The sequence below is a fragment of the Rousettus aegyptiacus genome, unplaced genomic scaffold (genome assembly GCF_014176215.1).
Source record: "Rousettus aegyptiacus isolate mRouAeg1 unplaced genomic scaffold, mRouAeg1.p scaffold_m13_p_3, whole genome shotgun sequence".
Classification (NCBI taxonomy): Eukaryota; Metazoa; Chordata; class Mammalia; order Chiroptera; family Pteropodidae; genus Rousettus; species Rousettus aegyptiacus.
This window is the reverse complement of record NW_023416306.1, coordinates 115,999,097-116,020,191: the sequence shown is the minus strand read 5'-3', so window position 1 is coordinate 116,020,191 and position 21,095 is coordinate 115,999,097. Positions and strand designations below refer to the sequence as shown.

At 34.0% G+C, this 21,095-nt stretch overlaps 2 protein-coding genes and 1 pseudogene across 14 annotated transcripts in view; 2 read left to right on the top strand and 1 right to left on the bottom strand.

Annotated features, from left to right (window-relative positions):
* The window catches only part of GANC (glucosidase alpha, neutral C), a 61,345-nt gene extending 57,856 nt beyond the window's left edge, over positions 1–3,489 (bottom strand). For 2 of the 5 annotated variants that reach the window (XR_004956191.1, XM_016144904.2), the window contains exons 1-2: positions 2,605–3,489; positions 1,310–1,372 (exon numbers count right to left, since the gene is read on the bottom strand). Coding sequence is in view for 3 of the 5 variants with exons in the window: in XM_016144904.2 (XP_016000390.2) it covers positions 1,310–1,372; positions 2,605–2,623 (82 nt within the window). In the remaining 2 variants the exon portion in view is untranslated. The remainder of the gene's footprint in view (positions 1–1,309; positions 1,373–2,604) is intronic. The other 3 variants (XM_016144903.2, XM_016144901.2, XM_016144909.2) reach the window with 3 other exon arrangements.
* Positions 3,490–3,545: 56 nt separating this feature from the next.
* The window catches only part of TMEM87A (transmembrane protein 87A), a 36,885-nt gene continuing 19,335 nt past the window's right edge, over positions 3,546–21,095 (top strand). For all 9 annotated transcript variants that reach the window (XR_001596957.2, XR_004956192.1, XR_001596959.2 and 6 more), the window contains exons 1-7: positions 3,546–3,813; positions 5,056–5,116; positions 7,832–7,917; positions 10,264–10,377; positions 12,147–12,200; positions 12,284–12,328; positions 18,087–18,204. Coding sequence is in view for 6 of the 9 variants with exons in the window: in XM_016144919.2 (XP_016000405.1) it covers positions 3,661–3,813; positions 5,056–5,116; positions 7,832–7,917; positions 10,264–10,377; positions 12,147–12,200; positions 12,284–12,328; positions 18,087–18,204 (631 nt within the window). In the remaining 3 variants the exon portion in view is untranslated. The remainder of the gene's footprint in view (positions 3,814–5,055; positions 5,117–7,831; positions 7,918–10,263; positions 10,378–12,146; positions 12,201–12,283; positions 12,329–18,086; positions 18,205–21,095) is intronic.
* Positions 15,387–15,505, top strand: LOC118601251 (annotated as a pseudogene).

The following is a 21,095-nucleotide window of genomic DNA, read 5'->3' as shown; positions in this document are numbered from 1 at the left end:
AAATTTACTAAATGATGGTAAGTAAATTGTGAAGACAGTTTTAGTACTCCAATAAGGTACTAACAGGAGTGCTTTGTTATTAGAGTGCTAATAAAATTAGTACTAATAAGAAAAATTCTAAAATTGTTCCACATAGTATTGCTCAAAGTATTTTCTGCCTTTTTTAAGAAAGTGGTGCAGTTTTCATAGTGACATTTATTAGCTTGTTAATCTCACTCCCTCTTTCCACAACATGTACGCTTTAATAGAAACTCAATAAATTTTAGTGGAAATCTAATATAATCTAGTGTTTTAACAAGGTGACTGGAAATTCACTATAGAATTCCCTCTACAGTACTTGTTCATAATTAAAATGATGTGATTTTCTTCCTCTAGAGCAGTATAAATAAATTAGAAAGTTGTAGTATATGATACAATTTTTGGTGATTTCAATTTCAGGATTACATAAGTCTCTGGGGAAACAGGCAATCTTACATAGTGGTGATGGAAATATAAAACAATACGATCCCTAGGGAGGGATATTTGGTAATAGTTAAAATTTCAAATACATTTACTCTTTGACCTGGTAATCCCATTTTTGGAAATCATCCTATAAATATTTGCATATACAGGAAATGACATATATATATATATATATATATATATATATATATATATATATATAGCTTTTCATGTGGCAGCACCATTATAGCAAAATATTGAAAACACAAAAGTCTAGCAATATAGGAGAAACTGAATATAGCACATCTACCCAATTAAATACTATATAACTGTAAAAAGAGAGGATAATCTCCATATATTCATGATGAGCTCTTCAGAATAAACTATAAGCCGAAAAAAAAGAGGCACCCAGTGTATATAGAAAGCTACTTGGTATAAGATAGGTGATAGAAGAATATGTGTAGTCACAAAAAGAAATATGGGAAGGATTAACAAGAAATTAATACATCTGGTTACAAGGACAAGATGTGGAATGGCATAGAAAGGGACAGGACTAAAAATAATAATTTTCAATGTAAATCTTTTTATATTATTTAATTTCTGAACCATGTAAATGTGTTATCTATTCAAAGATATACAATTTTAACATTAGTTTAAAAACAATTTGACTTAATTTATTGAAAAGTTTAAATAACAGTAATAAATGTATAAAGGCGCATGTCTCCTGTTTGATAAATTCCTTAATCACTGAAATTTCCTAATTGACCCTTTTCTTAGAAAGCCTATCTGTTCTCGAAAATTTATTAAACATCAGTTTTGAAATAATGTCAGAAATGTTTCGATCTAGGTAATATATTTCCGTCCATACCTGTAGAAAGCAATGTTGCTGCAGTCTTTGAAAATGTCTTTATCCACAGCTTCATATTCAACACTAAATAAACAGACATTTTAAGAAAGTTATTTCACATAGGGTTTGTGAATCCAATTTTTATACCTTTTCTAACTATGGTATGAACATGGGAAGTAAAGCTCCACAACGCAAAATTGTGTCATGGCCACAACATAACACAATAAAATGTGTGAACAAGATCATTTTGTAAATCATTCAAGGTAAACAACAAAACAAAACAAGTTCTGGGATTACTCTTTAAGCAACAGAAAAAGCCACTACCACTTATGAGTAAGGATACTCATAAAATAATGAGTGAAAGCTATGACTGCCACAATAAAATCTGAAAGAACAAAAACAAAAACCCCAAATCAAACAAACAAAACCCACCCACTTATTTATTCAATAAAATATTTTCAAAATATTCTTATTTGGTGCTGACCTCTGAGGAAGATATGAACTGTGTCTAAGATTTCTGAGAGAGTCTAACCAACAATCACAAATCAATCTGACAAATGCTTTAACAGAGGCATGTGCAAAGTACTAGAATAAGAATAGAAACAGGTATAGAAGAAAAATCAGCTTTTTAAATAGATGCTGACAATCTTGGCGATCATCCTAACTTTCCAAGATATCAGTGATTTTTAAAACCAAATATCCAGAACAGCTGTTTCTGGAATAGAACATGAACAAGATGTATGTATATTGCCACCTGTGATTATCTATTTAGCATATGCCAATTAAAACAACTACAGGGTATAAGAAAAAAGACACATTGGCTTCCATGCTAAAGTGTGGTTGAATGTAGCTGTAGTCAGCATGCCCACGATTATGTAGGCTATGATTGAACAGCAAATTAAAAATATGATGAAAACAAGATCAGACAGATACATTTAGTCATACTAAAATTCTTCATTGACCCACTCTTTGTCACTGTTTCTTTTAATCAAGTGTGCAAAGATTAGATAAATTTTCAGGTTCCTATTGCCAGCTTTGAAGAATGAGCTCCAGAATGATAATGGGAAGAGGTGGGTATAGCTGAATTTGATAAGTAACATGCTTGAAATTCATGTTTGGAGTTCTGAGCATAACTTTTCCAGTTTTGTTAACCATCCTGAAAGTATTTTATGAGGGTCTAATGATTAATATCAACTAACCCCTGGGGAGCTGAGGAAACAAAGATTAAGCGCACAGACATAAAACATGCAAATAAGTGCAATCAACCAACCAATAAAACCTTCAAAGCCAGAACTTGCAGGATCACCGAGCCTTACCTGATTTCCTCTTTTGCATCTGTTTCCATGGCTTCCCAGTCACTTAGCAAGCTCCCAGCTCTCAGGCCAAGGGCCCGGCGATCTTTTCAAATCGCGAATAGGCTTCTAAATTACCACCAGCATTTCGCCACTGTCAAGTTTCTGGGAAATATGAGCTCCCTTCAGGTCCTTAAAGAGTGATAAATCGGCTCTTGTTTCTGGGATATCCAGGCCCAAACGAGGGCTTCTACAGGGGTTTATTTGGCATAGTTTTCTTGATAATAAGTGGCTGAGGAACTGCTTATTAAGAACCGAAAAGTCTTGACAGTTGAGGGGATCTGTACGCAAAGAGCCCTAGAGGATGGAAATTCAAGAGCATGAGTATCAGGAAGTCCCGAGACGGCCTGCCTGATTGGAGCGAAGCTTTTGCAGATCTCAGCGACGGTGACGCCACATATTTGAAAACTGATCCACTTTCTTCCCGTTTTCAGCTTTGAGTGGGATGTGCCGGTTGGATCTTTGCTGGAGGTTTATGTTCTCCGGCCAAACTCTATAGCAGCATCATACTTTTGAGGGTTAGAAGGGGCTTTTTAAAGAGATCAGGAATCGCTTATACTGCACCACCACTAAATTCCAGTCTTTGCTTAAATACCTCCGGAAACGGAGAACTCACTACTAGACTCTCAAAGCAGCAGCCAGACTACGGCTTTCCGAGACTTCTGGCCCGGAAGCCAACGGGAGGAGGGGCATGACAAATATTGCACGACGCGCTTGGCCGGTCCCCAAACTCTTTTTAAGGGCTGGGAGAAAGAAGAGCCGACTCAGGCGGAGGTGGCTTTTGGCGATTCTGCTAACTCTCCAAGGTGACCAGGTTACCACGAGACAGCGCCTGCGCAGTTATCTCCAAAGCCTCACACCAAGCAGTGACAACTGTCGGAGGGAGGGGCCGCTTGAGTCGAAAAAAAACAAACGAGCCTCGCGAGGTTTTGAGGACCCGGATGATCCGGCCCCTCAGAGCAAAGCCGGAAGAGGGCGGGACGAACCGGAAGAAGGTGAAATGCTTTCGGTAGGCGCTCCATGGTTGTGAAGATGGCGGTGGCTGCGTGGCTTCAGGTGCTGCCTGTTATTCTTCTTCTGGGGCCTCCGCCGTCCCCATTGCGGCTTTTCGGTGTTGGACCGGCACCCGTTGCTGCTGCCGATAGATCCAAGTGGCACATTCCAATATCGTCGGTGAGTGTTCCCAAGCAACTGAGCCTGGAGGAGTAAGGGGTGGGGCTACGGCGGCCCAAGGGGTCCATGAAGGTTCCGCAAAAGTCCGCTTCCAATGGGTGGAATCGTCGTGACCGTCTGTGTCGCTGCTTAACAGGGACTCACCTCCATAGAGAGAGTCGTGAATTTTTGTGGGTAGATTAGCAGGAATGTCAGGGCAACTTCAGGAGCGGACAGGAGTGGTGGGGCGGCTTATTAGGAAAGTCAGAGAACTTTCACTGCCTGACTTGAAACTTGTAAACTTGATGTACAGATGGAGAGTGATTTCTTTTTCAGCTGAAGCTTCACAGAATCCAGTGACCCCGAGTTGGATAAGAGGGATATATAAATAGGCATCTTTCTTTTCCTTTGCATTTTTTTTTGTTGTTGGTGTTGTTACTGGATAATTCTGCTTAGAAAGTATGATTTCGTTTGAACTTTGAAGTGATTATTCTGAAGCTTCGTTGTATGATTAGGAAGCCTAGGCATTTAAAAATGTATTAATACGAGATTGGCTAAAATGGAATAAATAGTATTATAAAATTTTGACATGGTAAGGCTAGTCTATCTTTTGAACAACTAAGTAGATAGATTTACCCTTTCTGCCTCCTCCCTCCCTCCCCTTTTAAAACCTCATTTGAGTAAGAACTATAGTCCTGTGAGCAGACAAAGTCAGATGCAGGCAGGAAATATCCAAAAGCATTAGTCCTATTAAAACATCGTGGCCTTTTTGTTTTATTCTGCTCTGCTCACTGGTTGTACTGTCCAAATATTATTTGAGTTTTATATGGCAAGCATTATAGCTTTTGTTCATTTGGTGAAAATCTTCTAGTTCTCAACTTTAGGTGCCTGTTACTAAAATGAGTTAAGTATGGGTATCTGCTCATAGAATAGTTTATTTGAAGAAATAATTGGTTATTCTGGACAATGATTAGTGTAAGGGATGAACTGATGAAGGAGTACCTCCCACGAAGATTTTAGTTGAGACTTCTAGCAGTCTTCCTTCTAGAGTCCTCGCCTCAAGGCCTGTGGGGAAAAAAATTCAAGTTTCAAAATTCTGCAGTTTGGATGTGGTTAAATTTTACTAAAAGGAAGGATATTGATGCCTTTTTTTGTTTAGAAAACTAACTTGACCTTTTTATAATTTAGGTTTTTATACCATTTCTATTTTGCCTTGGAAATTAAAGTGATCTGATGCTAATTATCTTTCCTTTGTCTTTGCAGGGGAAAAATTATTTTAGTTTTGGAAAGATCCTCTTCAAAAATACTACTATCTTCCTGAAATGTGAGTTTTTGCATTTCATGAAGTTTTTGTTTGAGTTTTTTAGTGATCTCTAAACCTTTACCTATTTTCTACCTCTGATGATTTCCTCGGAAAATAAGTCAAATAAGTCCTGAAATCAAATAGCCCAGCACTATCTAGTTATAAACATATACAGTATAGCTAAGGTCCTTTCACCTAAAAATCTTCAGATTACCTACTTGTGTGAACTTAATTTTCTCCTATTGTTTTTCTGGTGTTATTGCATACAGTTGACCCTTGAACAGTGAGGGAATTAGGAGCACTGACTCCCTACATAATCAAATCCATGTATAACTTTTGATTCCTCCAAAACTTAAGTTATGCCTCAGTATTTGGGGTATTGTTTCCAGAACTCCCGATAGACACCAAAATCCTTGGATGCCCAAGTCCCCTCTATAAAATGGTGTAGGTCAGTACATACAGTTGACCCTCTGCATTTGTGAACTCCTAACTGCCGATAGAAAACAGTACAGGTATTGAAAAAAAAATCCATGTATAGGTGGATCCATGCCATTCAACCATGTTATTCAAGCGTCAGCTGTATAGTTAGACAAGTTATGTCTGTGTGGTGTTTTAATCTGTTCTGAGTTACAGAGGTACTACTGACTTTGCTTTCGTGTGCCCGATAGATGTTTATTGAACACATGACGTAGGTTCGTCAGATCATTGGCTCTGAGTGAGTAAGTTCAGTAAATCTTGTTTACAAAAGGAGTATTTTACCACTTGGATCCTTGCAAGAGGAAACTCAAAGATACAAGGAAATTGAGATTATGTGGAACAAAACTAGTTTGTCCAGTGGAAAAACCACTGTATCTGAATCCAAAATATTCCATGGTTTGTTAAAGAAAAGCTTCGTTTTATTTCTGAAACTGGCTTTACTTTAAAGAACAAATTATCATGGACAGCTCCATTTCAAGATCAGGGATAAAAAGCTACATCATTCATGTGTGCTTCTGTGCATCTCTCTTTTTGAAAGTGCAAAGGTGGGAGTCATGTTGGATGATTTTCTTTTAATATAATAAGTAGTTATTAAAAATTCGCTATGTGCTAGGCGTTGTTTTAGACAGCAGGGAAGTGGTTTAAAAGGCCCCCTTCTCTTACTGGGTTTATAGTCTACATGGGGAGAAGGAGGCAGGTAAAAGAATTTCTGTGAAGAATATACTGTGTCCATGAAAATATAATCCCCTGACTATGACTTAAGTTTACTCTGACACACTAGTCTTTTTTGTGAGGCTAGTTTATTAGATAAGAGTAACTTTTAGAGAGAGCAGTGTTTGTCTTTCAGAATAGTCTGACAGCCTATATGTTATTCTTTCCTTTTATTCGGCACAGTTTTTTCTAACTTGTGTTTTGATCTGATGGTGTTTCGCCAAGTTACACAAGCTGCATGTTTTGAAGTGTATATATTTCATTGTTTTTGGAGGATTTGTGGCTCCTTAAAATTTATATTATTTTTTACTTCTGTGCTTTCTAATATTTACCTTATCTTTGATTTTCTACTTCTGTGGGTATGTTATATAGTTTTCTATGACATCAGCAGGACCGTTTTCACTATCTTAAAGCCATCCATTCAGAGTTTTAAATGGTGTCTTTCAGTATAAATAGTAGTATTTTTATAGCCAAGTTTCCCTGCAAATCTCCTGTTTGGAGGAACTTCTTACTAGCTTTTATTTAATCCTGTCTCTGTATGGTCCTTCTGAGCAATTCATAGCAAGGTCGCAAAATCCTTTTTATCATTTTCATAAATTCTTATTTAATACATCAGATTTTTGTGAATTTAATTGAGCCTTATAAAAGTGTGTCCCAGATGCAGTCATGTTTATCTTTGTCATGTTTGCATAAAGTATGTCTAGTATTTTCCTTTCAACAGCTAGAATCAAAGATAAACTGCAATACTGACCTCTCCCAGGTGAGACAGTTCATCAGTCATACAGTCAGATTTATGCTTCTAAGTCTTTACACTAATCCCTTGGTTCACTAGAATACTGTGTTCCAAACTATGTTTAATGAGTTGTATGAGACTTATGATTTCATGAGATTCTTTGAGGCCTCATTTAAGGTAGGTTTTGAAAAGAACCTAATACTCTTTATTTTTGCTTTTGCTGTTTCTATCTTCCCCAGCCATGTTTGCTTTTTGTTTAGTTATTTCTGTCCAATCTTAATATCTTTCAAGGTTTAAGCCATGATTTTTTTCCTAGGTGGAACTATTGTGGATATTGCTTTGTGACATCCCTAATGTTTTTCCTTATCTCTCCAAAGAGAATGTAGTCTTTTTTAAGGGTCTTAGTAATTTGTTCCCTCCTATTCTTGTCTTTGGCCTAACACAATGCCATGTAGCATTGTATACTTAAGTGCTCTGCTGAATAAATATTTGAAGATAATAGAAGACTGGTTTGTACTTAAGGCTGCTTTATCATTTCTAGGTTTTACCCAACAGAGAACTGCAAATGGAGGTTTTAAAGCATAAACAGTTCCAAAGGTTAAAAACCACTTAACTTCTGTTTCTTTCAGAAATAACAATACTTAATTTTATCTAGATTTATTCTTTTTACATATATTATTTCATTACCTTCAGTTCGGAGAAGATATAGTCTTTGAGTATCTTATTTTAGCAGAAAATAAATGGGATGTAGGTTCACAGTTTAGGAAAAATGCTTTGGGAATCATCTTTTATTCACAAAGATTCTTGTTTTATAGTTGATGGAGAACCTTGTGACATATCTTTGAATATAACCTGGTATCTGAAAAGTGCTGATTGTTACAATGAAATATACAACTTCAAGGTAAGGAAAATAAAATTACAGGCTTTCCTTGGACTTTAGAGATCATCAAGTCCCAACCTGATAGAGGAAGGAGTGTTCTGTATCTGTGGAGAAGAGCTGAAAATAGAATCCATGTCTCCTAATTTGTAGACCTCCTGTACCAGAAATTTTCAAGCTTTCTGGTCTCAGAGCTCTGTTACATTCTTAAATGTTATACAAACTCCAAAAAACTTTTGTACATGTGGATTATATCTTAGAAATCATTAGTGAGAAAATACAGAAATATTTATTGATTGTAAAATAATAATAAACTCATTGCATATTAATATAAAAAATTTTTAATGAAAAATAACTTTTTTAGAAAAGAACAGAAGAGTGGTATTTTGTAGTTTTGCAAATCTATTTAATGTCAGGTATGGTAGAAGACAACTGCAATCTTATATCTCCTTTACTCAGTTGCAATGTGGAATCTGAAACTACATCAGTGAACTTTTTTTACTCTGTTATATTAAAAAGAAACTGATGTGTCTTGATACTTTGAGTGGTCTTTAACCCATGTATGATTTTGTGACATCATTCATTGGTCATTTAGAAAATATTGGTTGGTTGAATTATATAAACTTTCCACATATTAACTTATTTACAATTAAGTCAACATTATGTTTGTTAATATCACTCTTCAGTCTCATCAGACTTTGTAAGTGTTCGAAGCTATTAAGCTCATAATGAGGCAGATACAAATTTTCCAAAATTCCAGTTTTTGTTTGAAAGCTCAAATTTTATTATTGGCAATGAATACTGTCAGTTGTCTTCCTTGAAGTGACAGACCCCGTTGTTCATTTTCAAGAAAATATCTCCCAGATAAACAAGTCTGAATAACTAGTGTGTCAGTCATTCTTTCAAGTAAATGAAAAAAGTGGACAGTAAAGCAAAATAGTTGCAAAGTGCTTTATCTTGAGACAAAGGATTTATAGGATTTTGCACATTTCCCATATTTCTTATAGAATATTAAAAAGACACATACTCAAAGATCAAGATTTAATAAGTTTACTAATTTTTACTACTTCATTAAGGACTTTCTTACTTAAAATTGACAGTTTTATTTTTCAAACTGCCAGTTTGTGACTGTGAAGAGTATAGTGACTACTAGTTCAATTAGGTGTTCCTGATAAGGGGCAACAGTCATACCCATCATCATTTTTGCATTATCAGTACAAGGAAAATAACACATGATGATGATGATGATAGTGATGATGACGATGATGATGATGAAAATAGTTTTGACTTCTTAGATCTCATGAAAGGGTCCATGGACCACACTTTCAAAACTGCTGTAGTGTACTGTACTGGAGCACTGAAGATTTATGGCTCCACGATGGATTTTCAGGCCTTTTCCATTCTTTTTCCATCCTCGTTTACATCACTTTTTTTTTTTTTAAATGTTCATTACATATTCCCTACTATTCTTGAGATTTCTTTTCAAAGATAAACATCTACCATTCAGATGATTTTCAAACCTTAGAGCGTTTTAAATTTCAGCCTGGTATTAGAATTTAAATTATCTTTTTATGTTGTTGGTAATCTTTTTTTGTATTTGCTATGCAACATTGGGTAGGATTGATAGGACGAGGACTAAAGGACTGAAAAATTTAGAGAGAAATGATAATAACACCAGAAATTGGTTTGAACTATTGTTTGGTGATCCTTTTCTCTTAATTGGTCACCAGTTGAATTTACAATTAAAAACATCTTATATTTGAAACTTGTGATAAAACTGGTCAAGAGTTTAGATTCAGCCTTTGTAGGGAGTACAAGTTAAGAAAGTAAAAATTATTTTGGATTGCCACAGGACAAAATTATGGAAATGACAAGCAGACAGAGATGTGAAATTGGAGCTTAGAAAAAGGAAGGCCAGGTTATGCTTGTAGATATCAGAGAAAATACACAGAACTGATTGATGAAGCCACAAAAATGATTTTTTTCAGAGTTCAATAGTGGGCTATGAACGGCTACAACAATTTTGTGCTCTATCTTAGCTCATGAACACACAAGTATATCTTTTCGTTGGTGGTGTTAGTTGAGTCAAATAACTCTTGCGAATATATTTTATTGTGACAAAACCCTCTGGAGTCAGTGAGTTTCTCAATCTTGTGAGAATTTTTAGAGGAATTATGCTTTGTGAGCAATAGACTAGAATACTGTACTTTAGGGTTTAATGCTGGGATACTATTATATAGAGTCTTTATCTAATCCTGCTAAGTTTTAAATTAGTAAACCCCAAACTATATTTGTATTATAGGCAGTCTATTTGTTCTAAATGTCTTACTTGTGAAAGTTAAATCCTTTATATTTTCTCTACTTTTCCAGGCAGAAGAAGTGGAGACATATTTGGACAATCTTAAGGAAAAAAAAGCCTTGTCTGGGAAATACCAAACGTCATCAAAATTGTTTCAGAACTGCAGTGAACTCTTTAAGACACAGGTAATGTTTGATAGTAAGTTGGAGGGGAATAGAAGAGATAAAAAACGTAATGCCTGTGTTTTCATTGGTATCAACTTCTTATTACTCAATTCATTCTTCTGACAGAAATAAGTTAGAAGCATATTCTGATAGGTGCATAGCCAACCACTTACATATTCATCTCATCAAAGAGAGGATGTGCTTTTTTGGGGTATAGAAAGCAAATTCCCCAATTTTTAAATAGTAAATATACATAATATTTACCATTTTAGCTGTATCGAAGTGTGCCATTCAGTGACATTCACATTGTTGTACAACTGTCACCACTAGCCATCTCTAGAACCGTTTCATCATCTTAAAGTGGCATTTCATAAATCATTAAAGAATACCACCCCCTCCTACACACACATGTCCCTGGTGAAAACTGTTCTTTCTTGTCTCCATGAATTTGAGTATTTTAGATAGCTCATACAAGTAGAATCATACAATATTTGTTTGGCTTCTTTTACTTAGCAAAATATTTTCAAGGTTTATCCATATAGCAGCATGTGTCAGGATTTCATTCATTTTTAAGGTTGAATAATACTCCATTGTATTGCTTGTCTATTCATCCATTGATGAACATTGAAACCCCCCATTTTTAATTCTCTTGCCATATAATTGTTATGTCCCCAGAAAACTCAGCATTTTTAGATTTTACTGCTACAGATCTGAAATCAAATGGTTGAATTGCACATTTGTTATAAAAGTCTCTTTTCTTAGAAATAGGATGTGACACCAATTTTTGAAAGAAAGATTTCATGTTTTATAGCTGTCGAACATAGTTATTTTAATTATAGCCTTTGTTTTATCCTTCCTGCATTTAAATATAATTGCCGTGGTGAGTTCACAAAAAGAAAGCTAGGTTTTCTAAATACTAGAAGTAAAGTTTATTGATAAGAAGGCTTAATAATTAATAATTGATAAGCAAATGAAGTAATTGACATTGACCTATAAGGATTGAGTTCTTGTCATAGCTTAGATTTTATGGACTTGGAAGGAAAAGAAAATATCTTTTAAATGGAAGAAGGCTAGGAACAATGTGATGTTGAGTAGGGGATTTTCTGTTGGTTTTCCAAATTTATTTCCTGGGCTAAGAGAATTGATTGGCCTTTCTTGGATTTGATTAGGAAAGCTACCTGTTTTATACTGTTGCGCAAGGTTCACTACTTTTAGATCTGCTATACTTTTTCCATGGTCTTGCCATATACCCCTACTGGTAAGTCTTCCTCTCCTCCAATCTAGTGTCGCAGTGTTGAAATACTTGCTCTAATTACTCAGGAAGGAGAATGCCTCTGCTGATAACTGATAAAAAAAGGTAAACATTATTATAATTAGTGAAGGTTTTTTTTTTTTTTTTGTAGGCATGGAGTATGTTGTGGTGGAAGCAATGGAGCCAATAGTTAGGAATCTTAGATTCAGATCCCTTTCTACATAAGGCTTTAAAGCTTTGAGCCACATTTTTCTCATTTGTAGAGAGGGAATTATAAGATCCCTCCATCTGAAGTATATATATTTTAGCTAGGCTTTGTCATTCTTAAATATCTATAATTTTTATGAAGAATTGAGTGGTCAGTTTGCTTTGGTTGTATTTTTTGTTCCCAGCAGGGTTTTATTCACTTATTTGTGTTTACATGGAAATGCTTTGTCTGTCAATGTTATAATGTGTTTTGCTTTAACCATTTTTGTGGATTTTGAGCTATACTTTACTTTTATACATCTTTAATTTTAGTTTTATATTTCTTTCATAGAGCTTTTCTGGGGATTTTGTACATCGATTGCCTCTTTTAGGAGAAAAACAGGAGGTAATTCTTTTCCTTGTTAAATATTTCTGAGAATAAAGTAAAAATTTGAATTAATTTTCTTTTCTTTTTTTTGATGTTTAAAGGCTAAGGAGAATGGAACAAATCTTACCTTTACTGGAGAAAAAATTGTAAGTGTAGTTGGGAATTTGGGGCATTGAACACATATTTTAGTTTTCTTATGTTCATGTATTTTGAATTATCCTGGTGTGCCAACATTTAACAAGAAACTTAAGAATGGAACCCAAACACCAAATATTAATAATGGCTGTCCCTGGATGATATTATTGAGTGACTTCTTTTTCTTCTTTGTATTTTCTGTATTTTCCATATTTGCTACAATCACTCTATATTTTCGTAATTATCATGTCATAAATATGTTCACCGAAAAATTAAAAGCCAAGGTGAGAGGTAGAAACGTTTATTTGAAATCCAGAATATTGCAATTCTCAGAAGCATTGATTCAGGCAAAAACCCAAATAGTGTTCTGATTAGGAGGTGATGGCAAGGGGTATTTATGAGAAAGGGAAGGGGGGAAATTAATGTAAATAGAAGGAAGGAATTTCTACTGATGTTAATAAATCAAGGAAGGAATTTCTATAGGTGCAAATAAGCTAAGTTATTCTCTAGCTATTACATGATGGTGCTAATTCTAAAGAATGTTGTTAATTTTCAGTCTGGTAGTTTAGCTGTTTGCTTTTCTGTTAGCTTTGCAAACAGTTGTTTAGGATACAGTGTTGTTTTAGCCCATTCCTAAGATTGTGGAGTAAGACATGCAAGGCAGTTCCTCTGGGGTGATGGCTCTAAATCCATTTTGAAATGGCTCCAGTTTTGATATTTTTCACTAATATTACTAGTAAATAGGAAGAAACTTTTAAGAAATAGCCTTAAATTCCATCTAAAATTATCTTGTGACAGAATATAACTAAGATTTTGTAAAATTGAAATCAGGTTGAAGACTATAAATATGCCTTAAATTTTCATAATTTACTTTGTAATTCACAAAAATTAAAACTTTGCCCATTAAAAATATAGAGGAAATAAGCCATGTTGGATCATACTTTTTACAAAATTGATTAAAGTTTTTAATTTTATAACAACTTTATTAAGACAGTATATCTCAAAATTTACCCTTTAAAACAATCAGTGGTTTTTAGTGTATTTACCAGTTGTGCAATCACCAACTGTTATATAATTCCAGAACATCTTCATCACCCCAGAAAGAATGGCATAGCCATTAGCAATCACTTCTCATTCTATTCTTTCCCCAGCCCTAAGCAGCCACTATTCTTTCTTTCCCTATGGATTCGTAAGTGGAATCATATAATTTGTGGCCTAATGTCTGGCTGCTTTCACATTTTAAAACTCTGTCTTTACTTCCTTCTTGTGCAGAGCCTTAAGATCAGCCAGAGGTGAGTAATTAGGGCCTTCTCAGGTCACTCTTGGGCCGCATGCACAGTCTCGCACATACATATACAGCCCTGGATGTACTTGTGCCCTTCTAGATTTCCTGGAATATTTTAGAGCTTGTCAAAACCCCTATGGACACCTCATTTCAAATTTGTCCTTTTAAGTTTTTGGCCAGCCTCCTGATAGCCCCACCTAGTAACATCACCTTGGGCAGCTGTGACCTTTCACAATTGCTGAGTATTTTTGAGAGTTCCATGAGTACAGTGTCCTTCCCATTGAATGAGTTCTGAGTCAGGTCATATAAAAAGATAAGCCCTTGGGAATGGAGCTTTTTAGCATCTGCCAGATAGCTGTAGTGATAGGGCTTTAAGGGACCTCCAAGCTTGTTTTTTCCAGTGGCTGCCAAACTGCTGTTTCTCACCCTGTTGTATTTGGGAGTACTTTGTTTTCAAGGAGCTTGGAAGCAGGGCATGAGATTAGGGTGAATAAAAACACCACGAGCTTTCTCTCCTTGCTGAGATTTAGCACATTTTCTTGAGGAAACACTTCTAGGATTGTTTTAAGTCTTTAGTTAATTTCTAGAGTTCCAAAAGAGTTAATTTTGATAGTTTTTACCCATATTCTTATTGCTTTTTTGGTTAAATGTATTTTCAGAGGTCTTTATTTTGCCTTTACTCTCTCTATCCCAACTATAGTTGTACAGAATTCTAATCTAAAAATGAGTTAGGCTTGGCAGACTTCAGTACATTTATTTTATTTTATTTTTTTAAAAAAACAGCATTCATAGTTTTTTCTTAATGCTAATTTATATAGATTTACTATAACAAATGAGAAAATATACAGAAATGAAAAGAAGAAAATCATCCGTATTACTACCACACACTTAGATTACAAATGTATTTGTCTTCTAGTCTTGTCTTTGTGACTATATTTATTTAAAAATGGGAAGCTTACAATATATTGTATTGTAACTTTTTTTGTTTAGCAATATAACATGGACATCTTTCCAGTTTAGTAAATATTGTATGGCATCTTTACTGAATGCCTGCATAGTATTTTATTGTATGAATACACTGCAATTTGTTAACAAATTCTCTAATATTAGACATTTATGTTTCATTATCTTGTAATTTTAAGCAGTGTTGTAGTAAACATTTTTGTAGATATATTTGTTTTTAGCTCTTTATTTTCCGGTTTCAAAATAATTCCATGTTGTGAACATTTTGCTTGTATAAATTAAAAGTAAAAATCTTTTGTAATTTCATTTTGTAGGAGTTTTGTGTTATTACACAGAACATGTGCATATTAAACCATATGAACTATTTTATGTACTGCCATGTCGTTTTTTTCTTTCCACTTAAATTAGTACATTGAGCACTACTTCACCTTTTTTATGGCTAAGTTATATTTTATTTTACCATGATTTTTATAATTAACTCCCAGTCGATGTGCATTGGATTATTTCCAGATTTTTGCTATTATAGTAAGGTGACATTCATAATGTCTAGTTATATCTTTGTGCACATTTGTAATATTTTCTTTAGCCTAAATTTCTAGAAGTAAAATTGCTGGGTCCAAGTGTATGCACAATTTTTAAGTTGTTTTTTTTTTTTTATGTTTTACCAAAGTGCTTTGGAGAAAAGTTGTAGCAATTTATCGTCCCAAGAAAATAAGATTGGGTTTCCCTCTTTTCTCACAGACCATAGCTATTCTAATTTAAAACATTTTATACAATCTGTCAGGTTAAATTGTTGTAAATTGTATTTTTAAAAAATTGCCGTCTGTGGCCATACCACTCTGAACAAGCCCAATCCGGGCTGATCTTGGAAGCTAAGCAGGGTTGGGCCTGGTTAGTACTTGGATGGGAGACCACATAGGAAGACTAGGTGCTGTAGGTATAAAAATAAAAAAAATTAGGGATTGTAAATTGACAAGGTCCTTGAAATCTGTGAGGTCAACCAAGGGTTGCCTTGCTTAAAAAAAAAAAAAATTGTTGAACATTTATATGCATATTGGCTGTTTGTAATTATGTTTTATTTAGTAGTCTTCTGGCATAGCCTACTTTTCAGTTCTATTCAAGGCTTGAGCCTTGTTCCTAGTGATTAAAGATGACTGAAAGATGACCTTGTGGAATACCAATAGTAATACTTAGAAATGTTTAGTCAGATTATAGTCAAAGAAGTCAAAGAATTATCGGTACCTTCCTAAAAATTGGTTTTAAGGGAATACTTTATAATCCTCTTTAAAAGATACTCACAAGGTCAGTACCTCTACCCCGTTTTATAAAAGCTTGGATGAAACATGTTTATTAGAGGAAAGGGCCTCTCTCTGTCCCTTTCCCTAAGAAAAGATTTCTGGTTTGATTTAAACAGCTATGAAATATATTTACCATTGTAGAGTTTTTAAATTAATGGTTTTTATTTTTTTAGAGCAGTTCGAGGTTCACAATAGAACTGAGCAAAAATTAGAGTTCCCACGTACCCCTACACAAATGCACACTCAGACTCCCCCACCGTCAAAATCATGCACTAATGTGGTATATATGTAACAATTGATGAACCAACATTGACACACCATTATCAACCAAAGTCCATGGTTTACATTAGGGTTAGTTCTTTGTGTTGTACATCGTTTGGGTTTTAATAAATGCACAATGACACATATACACAATTATAATATACCAAATAGTTTCATTACCCTAAAAATCCCCCATGCTTCACCTATTTATCCCTCCCTCCCCCCAATCCTCTGGCAATCACTGATTTTTTTTTTTTTAACCATCTCCATAGTTTTGCATTTTCCAGAAAATCATATAATGGAATCGTCATATACTTTTCAGATTGACTTCTTTCCCTTAGTGATATGTATTTAAAGTTTTTCTATGCCTTCTTGTGGCATGATAGCTCATTTCTTTTTTGTGCCAAGTAAATTTTCCATTGTCTGGAAGTACTGCAGTTTATCTGTTCACCTGTCGAAGGACACTTACCAAAGGAGCTAATAATAATACTTACCTGATAGGGTTACCGTGAGGATTAAATAATAAATGTTGCATGCTTAACAGCGGCATGTGTATGATACTTTTACAGGGTCAAAATAGCTATAATTCCAGAGCTAAATGTAAACTGTCAAATCTTGAACAATGAGAACTAATCAGTCCTTTTTGAAATTTATAAGAGGTAATTTTAAGATACATAAAATTAATAGCAATGCAGCTTATAACACCAAAGTTTTATTGGTTAATGAACAAGTTCTAGAAATGTTCAGTTAATATAGGTAAGTAGAATATGATATACCTATAAATTTGAAACTATAAAGTTTTCTCACAAACTGCTCCTAAATTTTGTCAGAAACCATCAGATAGAGATAAATGTATGATTCTGCATGGCATTTATATTCTTAAGTAACTAAGATAACCTAATAAATACATAGCTGAAGAATCACTTAATCTGTTTGACACTTTGGATTTGTATCATGGAATATAATTTTTGAACTCTTGTTTAGCCTTTTCTTTGGTTATAGGATAATTTAAACATTTGAGAAAAGCTAGGCTTCCACAGGAAAATGCACAAATGTGCAAAATCTGTTATCCACTCTGAGTGGTTTCATAGATAATGGCGCTTACCTAGAGGTCTCTAGAGAGAAGTTCCTTTTAAGACAAGAAGGTAATAAATTGTAAGACTAAATAGCGATGTCTCCTTTCACACACAGGGAAGAAGCCAGTCATTTTCTGTGTTCATCTTCTTTGTCTTTGTGCCTTTGTCATGTGTTTGTGAAGGTCCATACTCCATCTAGCATGTACCACAATGAATCCTTTGAAGGCTTTTTGCTAGGGCTCTGTACAAATTAACTGGCCTTGAAACAGATTCTTCCCAAGTAACCAGTTCTTTAATCATAGGTGTTGTTACTCTACTTCCTTGACTTTGTGGGACAGTGACTCTTGCTTTCCACATAGGGTAGCCAAGGTTAAATTTGATATCAATGTGAGACCTTGTCAGCAGAAATTTTGGTAGTCTTGGAAGGGGCATTGAGCAAAGAGAATTAGGTTCAGGAAGTGGTGTTTATAATTTGCCAATGTTGTCATGGATGTTATTTTTTTTTTTTTAATGTGGTGATTTAAATAATCGTTGGAATGGCTATGTAAAATATAACCTAGTATCATAGCATGGCTTAGTTAAACAGAGGTTCAGGTTAGTGATTTTAGTTGAGGTTTTCCTTGTAGAAAAATAGGTAAATTAAATGTGTGATTTTGTGTATAACAAGATACAAAATGTCCTGCATTTTAGTAATTCATAATCTAACCTATTTTTTTGAATATAAAATAGGCTTGATTGTTTTTTTGTGCCTACTATTTTAACAAATAAAAACGAAGGGCTCAACCATGTTTCTGGGTACATTCTGAAACAAAATTTTTATACTGTATTATTAACTTGTATTTTTAATTCTTAAGACCTGAAGATTTAATGCCTTTTTTCTCCTTAGGCAATGCATGATCCATTGAAAACTTGGCAAGATGCACCATACATTTTTATTGTACATATTGGCATTTCATCCTTAAAAGAATCATCAAAAGAAAATCCACTAAGTAATCTTTTTACCAGTAAGTACATTTTTGTTTCTTTTTACCATTTATATTATTTTCTAGTTGTATCATGCATGGTGGGTCATGTGTAATTGCTTTAAGGGAGGGAATAATTAATTAAGAATGTTGTAAGTAGAAAAATTTAGGGAGAGAAATTAACATTTTTGTGGTATCCAACATGTAGCAGTTTTAGATACTTCGTATGTGCTTTCCTAATATATGTGGTAGATTCTAAATGTCATTTTCCTTCATTTGATCCTCCTGCTTTTTAAATTTTTAATTAGAATCATGTTCTCAGTATTCTAAACTAGATTTCTCAAAAGTTTAGTTACCAAGTCAAATCTGGAAATTTTTTAGTTAATCAGTTTTGGTAATTTTTTAATGTCTCCATATAGTTTTAAAATAATTTTTCAGTTACAGTTCACATACAAAATTATATTATTACTGTGTTGTACACCTGAAACTAATGTAATTTTTTGTATGTCAACTGTCTCAATTTTTCTTGGTGTTCTCCTTTCCACTCTTGCTGCCCAGCTTATGGAGTCATCATCTCTAACCAGAAATTTCGTAGTAGCTTCCTAACTAGTCTTATTTCTTGTAATTTTTGTTTTGTTTTGTTTCTTCCTTCTTCTTTGCGGTTTCATTTCATCCTCTGCTTTCTCAAATAGAATATTAAATAGAAACGATAATGGTGGCCATCTTTATCTAGCTCTTGACTTTACTGGCAGTATCGGCATATATCACCAGTAAGCATAATGCTTACTGTGGATTTTTCAAAATAGTCTGTATTTGGTTAAGGGTGTTCATTTCTATTCCTATTTTACTAAGTGTATTTTTCTTTTTAGTATTAAGAACAAATACTCAATTTTATCAAATGCTTTGATTATATGGATTTAAATGATCATATAGATTTTCTCATTTAATCTGTTAATATAATGCATTATATTAACTGATTTTCTAATGTTAAACCATTTTTGAATTTCTGAGATGCCATTATTTGGTATGTACACGCACACATGGGTTCTATTTTCCGTAATTTTATTTAGAATTTTTTTGTCAATGTTCAATATAAGATTAGCTTGTAATTTCCTTTGCTGTGTATCTTTTATGAGTTTTGTCATCCAGGTTATTCTAGTTTCATACAATGAATTAGAAAATGTTCCTTATTTTTATATTTTGTGGAACAGTTTTTACAAGGATCGGGTTACCCATTCTTTGAATGTTTGACAGGACTCACTTATGGTAGTGTTTCTGCTTGTTCTTTTTTTCCCTCCTCCATGTATATTTTAAATAATTGATTCATTTTCTTTAATAGTAAGTTAGTTTTAGTTTTTCTGTTTTACTTGGAATCAGGTTTTTTTTTTTGAGAAATGTTTAAGATTTCAGATCTATTGACATGACGTCATTAATGTCATTTCTTTACAAAAATCTGTATCTGTAGCCTTTTTCATTCTTAGTATTGCTTTTGTGCCTTCTTTTTTTAAAACTTTTTAAATCTTTCTAGAATTTTATTTTACTATATTTGTGTCCCAGTGAACCAGCTTTTGGTTTTGATAATTTTCCTAACTTTTTCTTTATTGTCTATTCCATTTATTTTTATCTTTATCATCTCTTTCATTCGACTTGATTTTAAACTTTTGTTTTTTGTGAATTCTTGTGTTGAATGTTTAATTCCTAATCCAGAACGGATCATATGCTCCATAGTACTATGGGATATAGCAGATCTAGGCCAGTCAGCAGGTAACCTGACACAATTTCTGGATCCAAGACTTAATGCATATATCCTCCTTTATCTCTAGGCCCATAGCTTTTTCATAAGTAATAGTCTCAAGGAGCAGTTACCAGCTTTAATTTTCTTTGAAAAGGTTGGAGGAAAAGCCCTGTTCCACTCCATTTTAGCCTCTTCATGCATCACATCTGCTTCTGGTTTCTCTTTTTCTTAGAATCCTATTAGTTTCAGTGATTCCTACAGGAACTGCGCTCCCTACTATCGTAGCCTGCTTTGGGGCCCAGAGTCCAACATGGCTATAGATTCAGCCTCATGCACTGTTCTGATTATATTCAGTTTTGATATTTAGAGATATTTACCTTGTTTTCAAGTGTCCTTTTTGTTTTCTTTATTGTTTTATCCTTCTTTTGTGTGGAGCTAAGAAGAAGGTACTTTCAAGCATAGACTAAACTGTACATGAAAACTCTAGAATTTTCTCTTTTCTCTCAGTTTTATCATTTTTCTTCCCTTCGTTAAATTCTTTGAAGTCTCGCTATTGCATATAAAATGCCCACAGTCCGCACGCAGAAAGGCTTATAAAACTCTACAACTTGTCCCAGTTTACCTTTTGCTGCTTTCTGTCAAAATGTTATGATATGGTACGACATACAGTATTAGGCTATGTGTTCTTTAAATATATCATGCAATTTCACACCTGTCTTTGTTATTCCTTCTGCCCAGACGGCTTTTTACTTTTTTTCCTGGAAAGTATATACTGTTCCTTCTGGGTCTGACTCAACTTGCTCTTCCTTCTAGATAGTAATTTACTAGGATAACAGAAAACATTTTACACATCTTATTATCTCTTATGTTTTCCATAGTGTGTGTCACATAGTAAGTGCTCAGTTATATTTTAGCATACAGCAAGGGTTAGCCAACTTTTTCTTAAAGGATCAGATAGTAAATGTTTTCTGCCCTACATCTACTTAACTCTGTCATTGTGTGAATGCAGCTGTAGACAACACATAAGTGAGTGGATGTGGCTATTTTCTAGTAAAACTTTATTTACAAGAAGTAGATAACTGGATTTGATTCATGTGCTGTATTTTGCTGACCTCTGGCATAGAGTAAGCAAAGAATATGATACATATTCAGTAATTGTTTTATTTGTTCTTAAATTAAGAAGATACAGATTTAACAA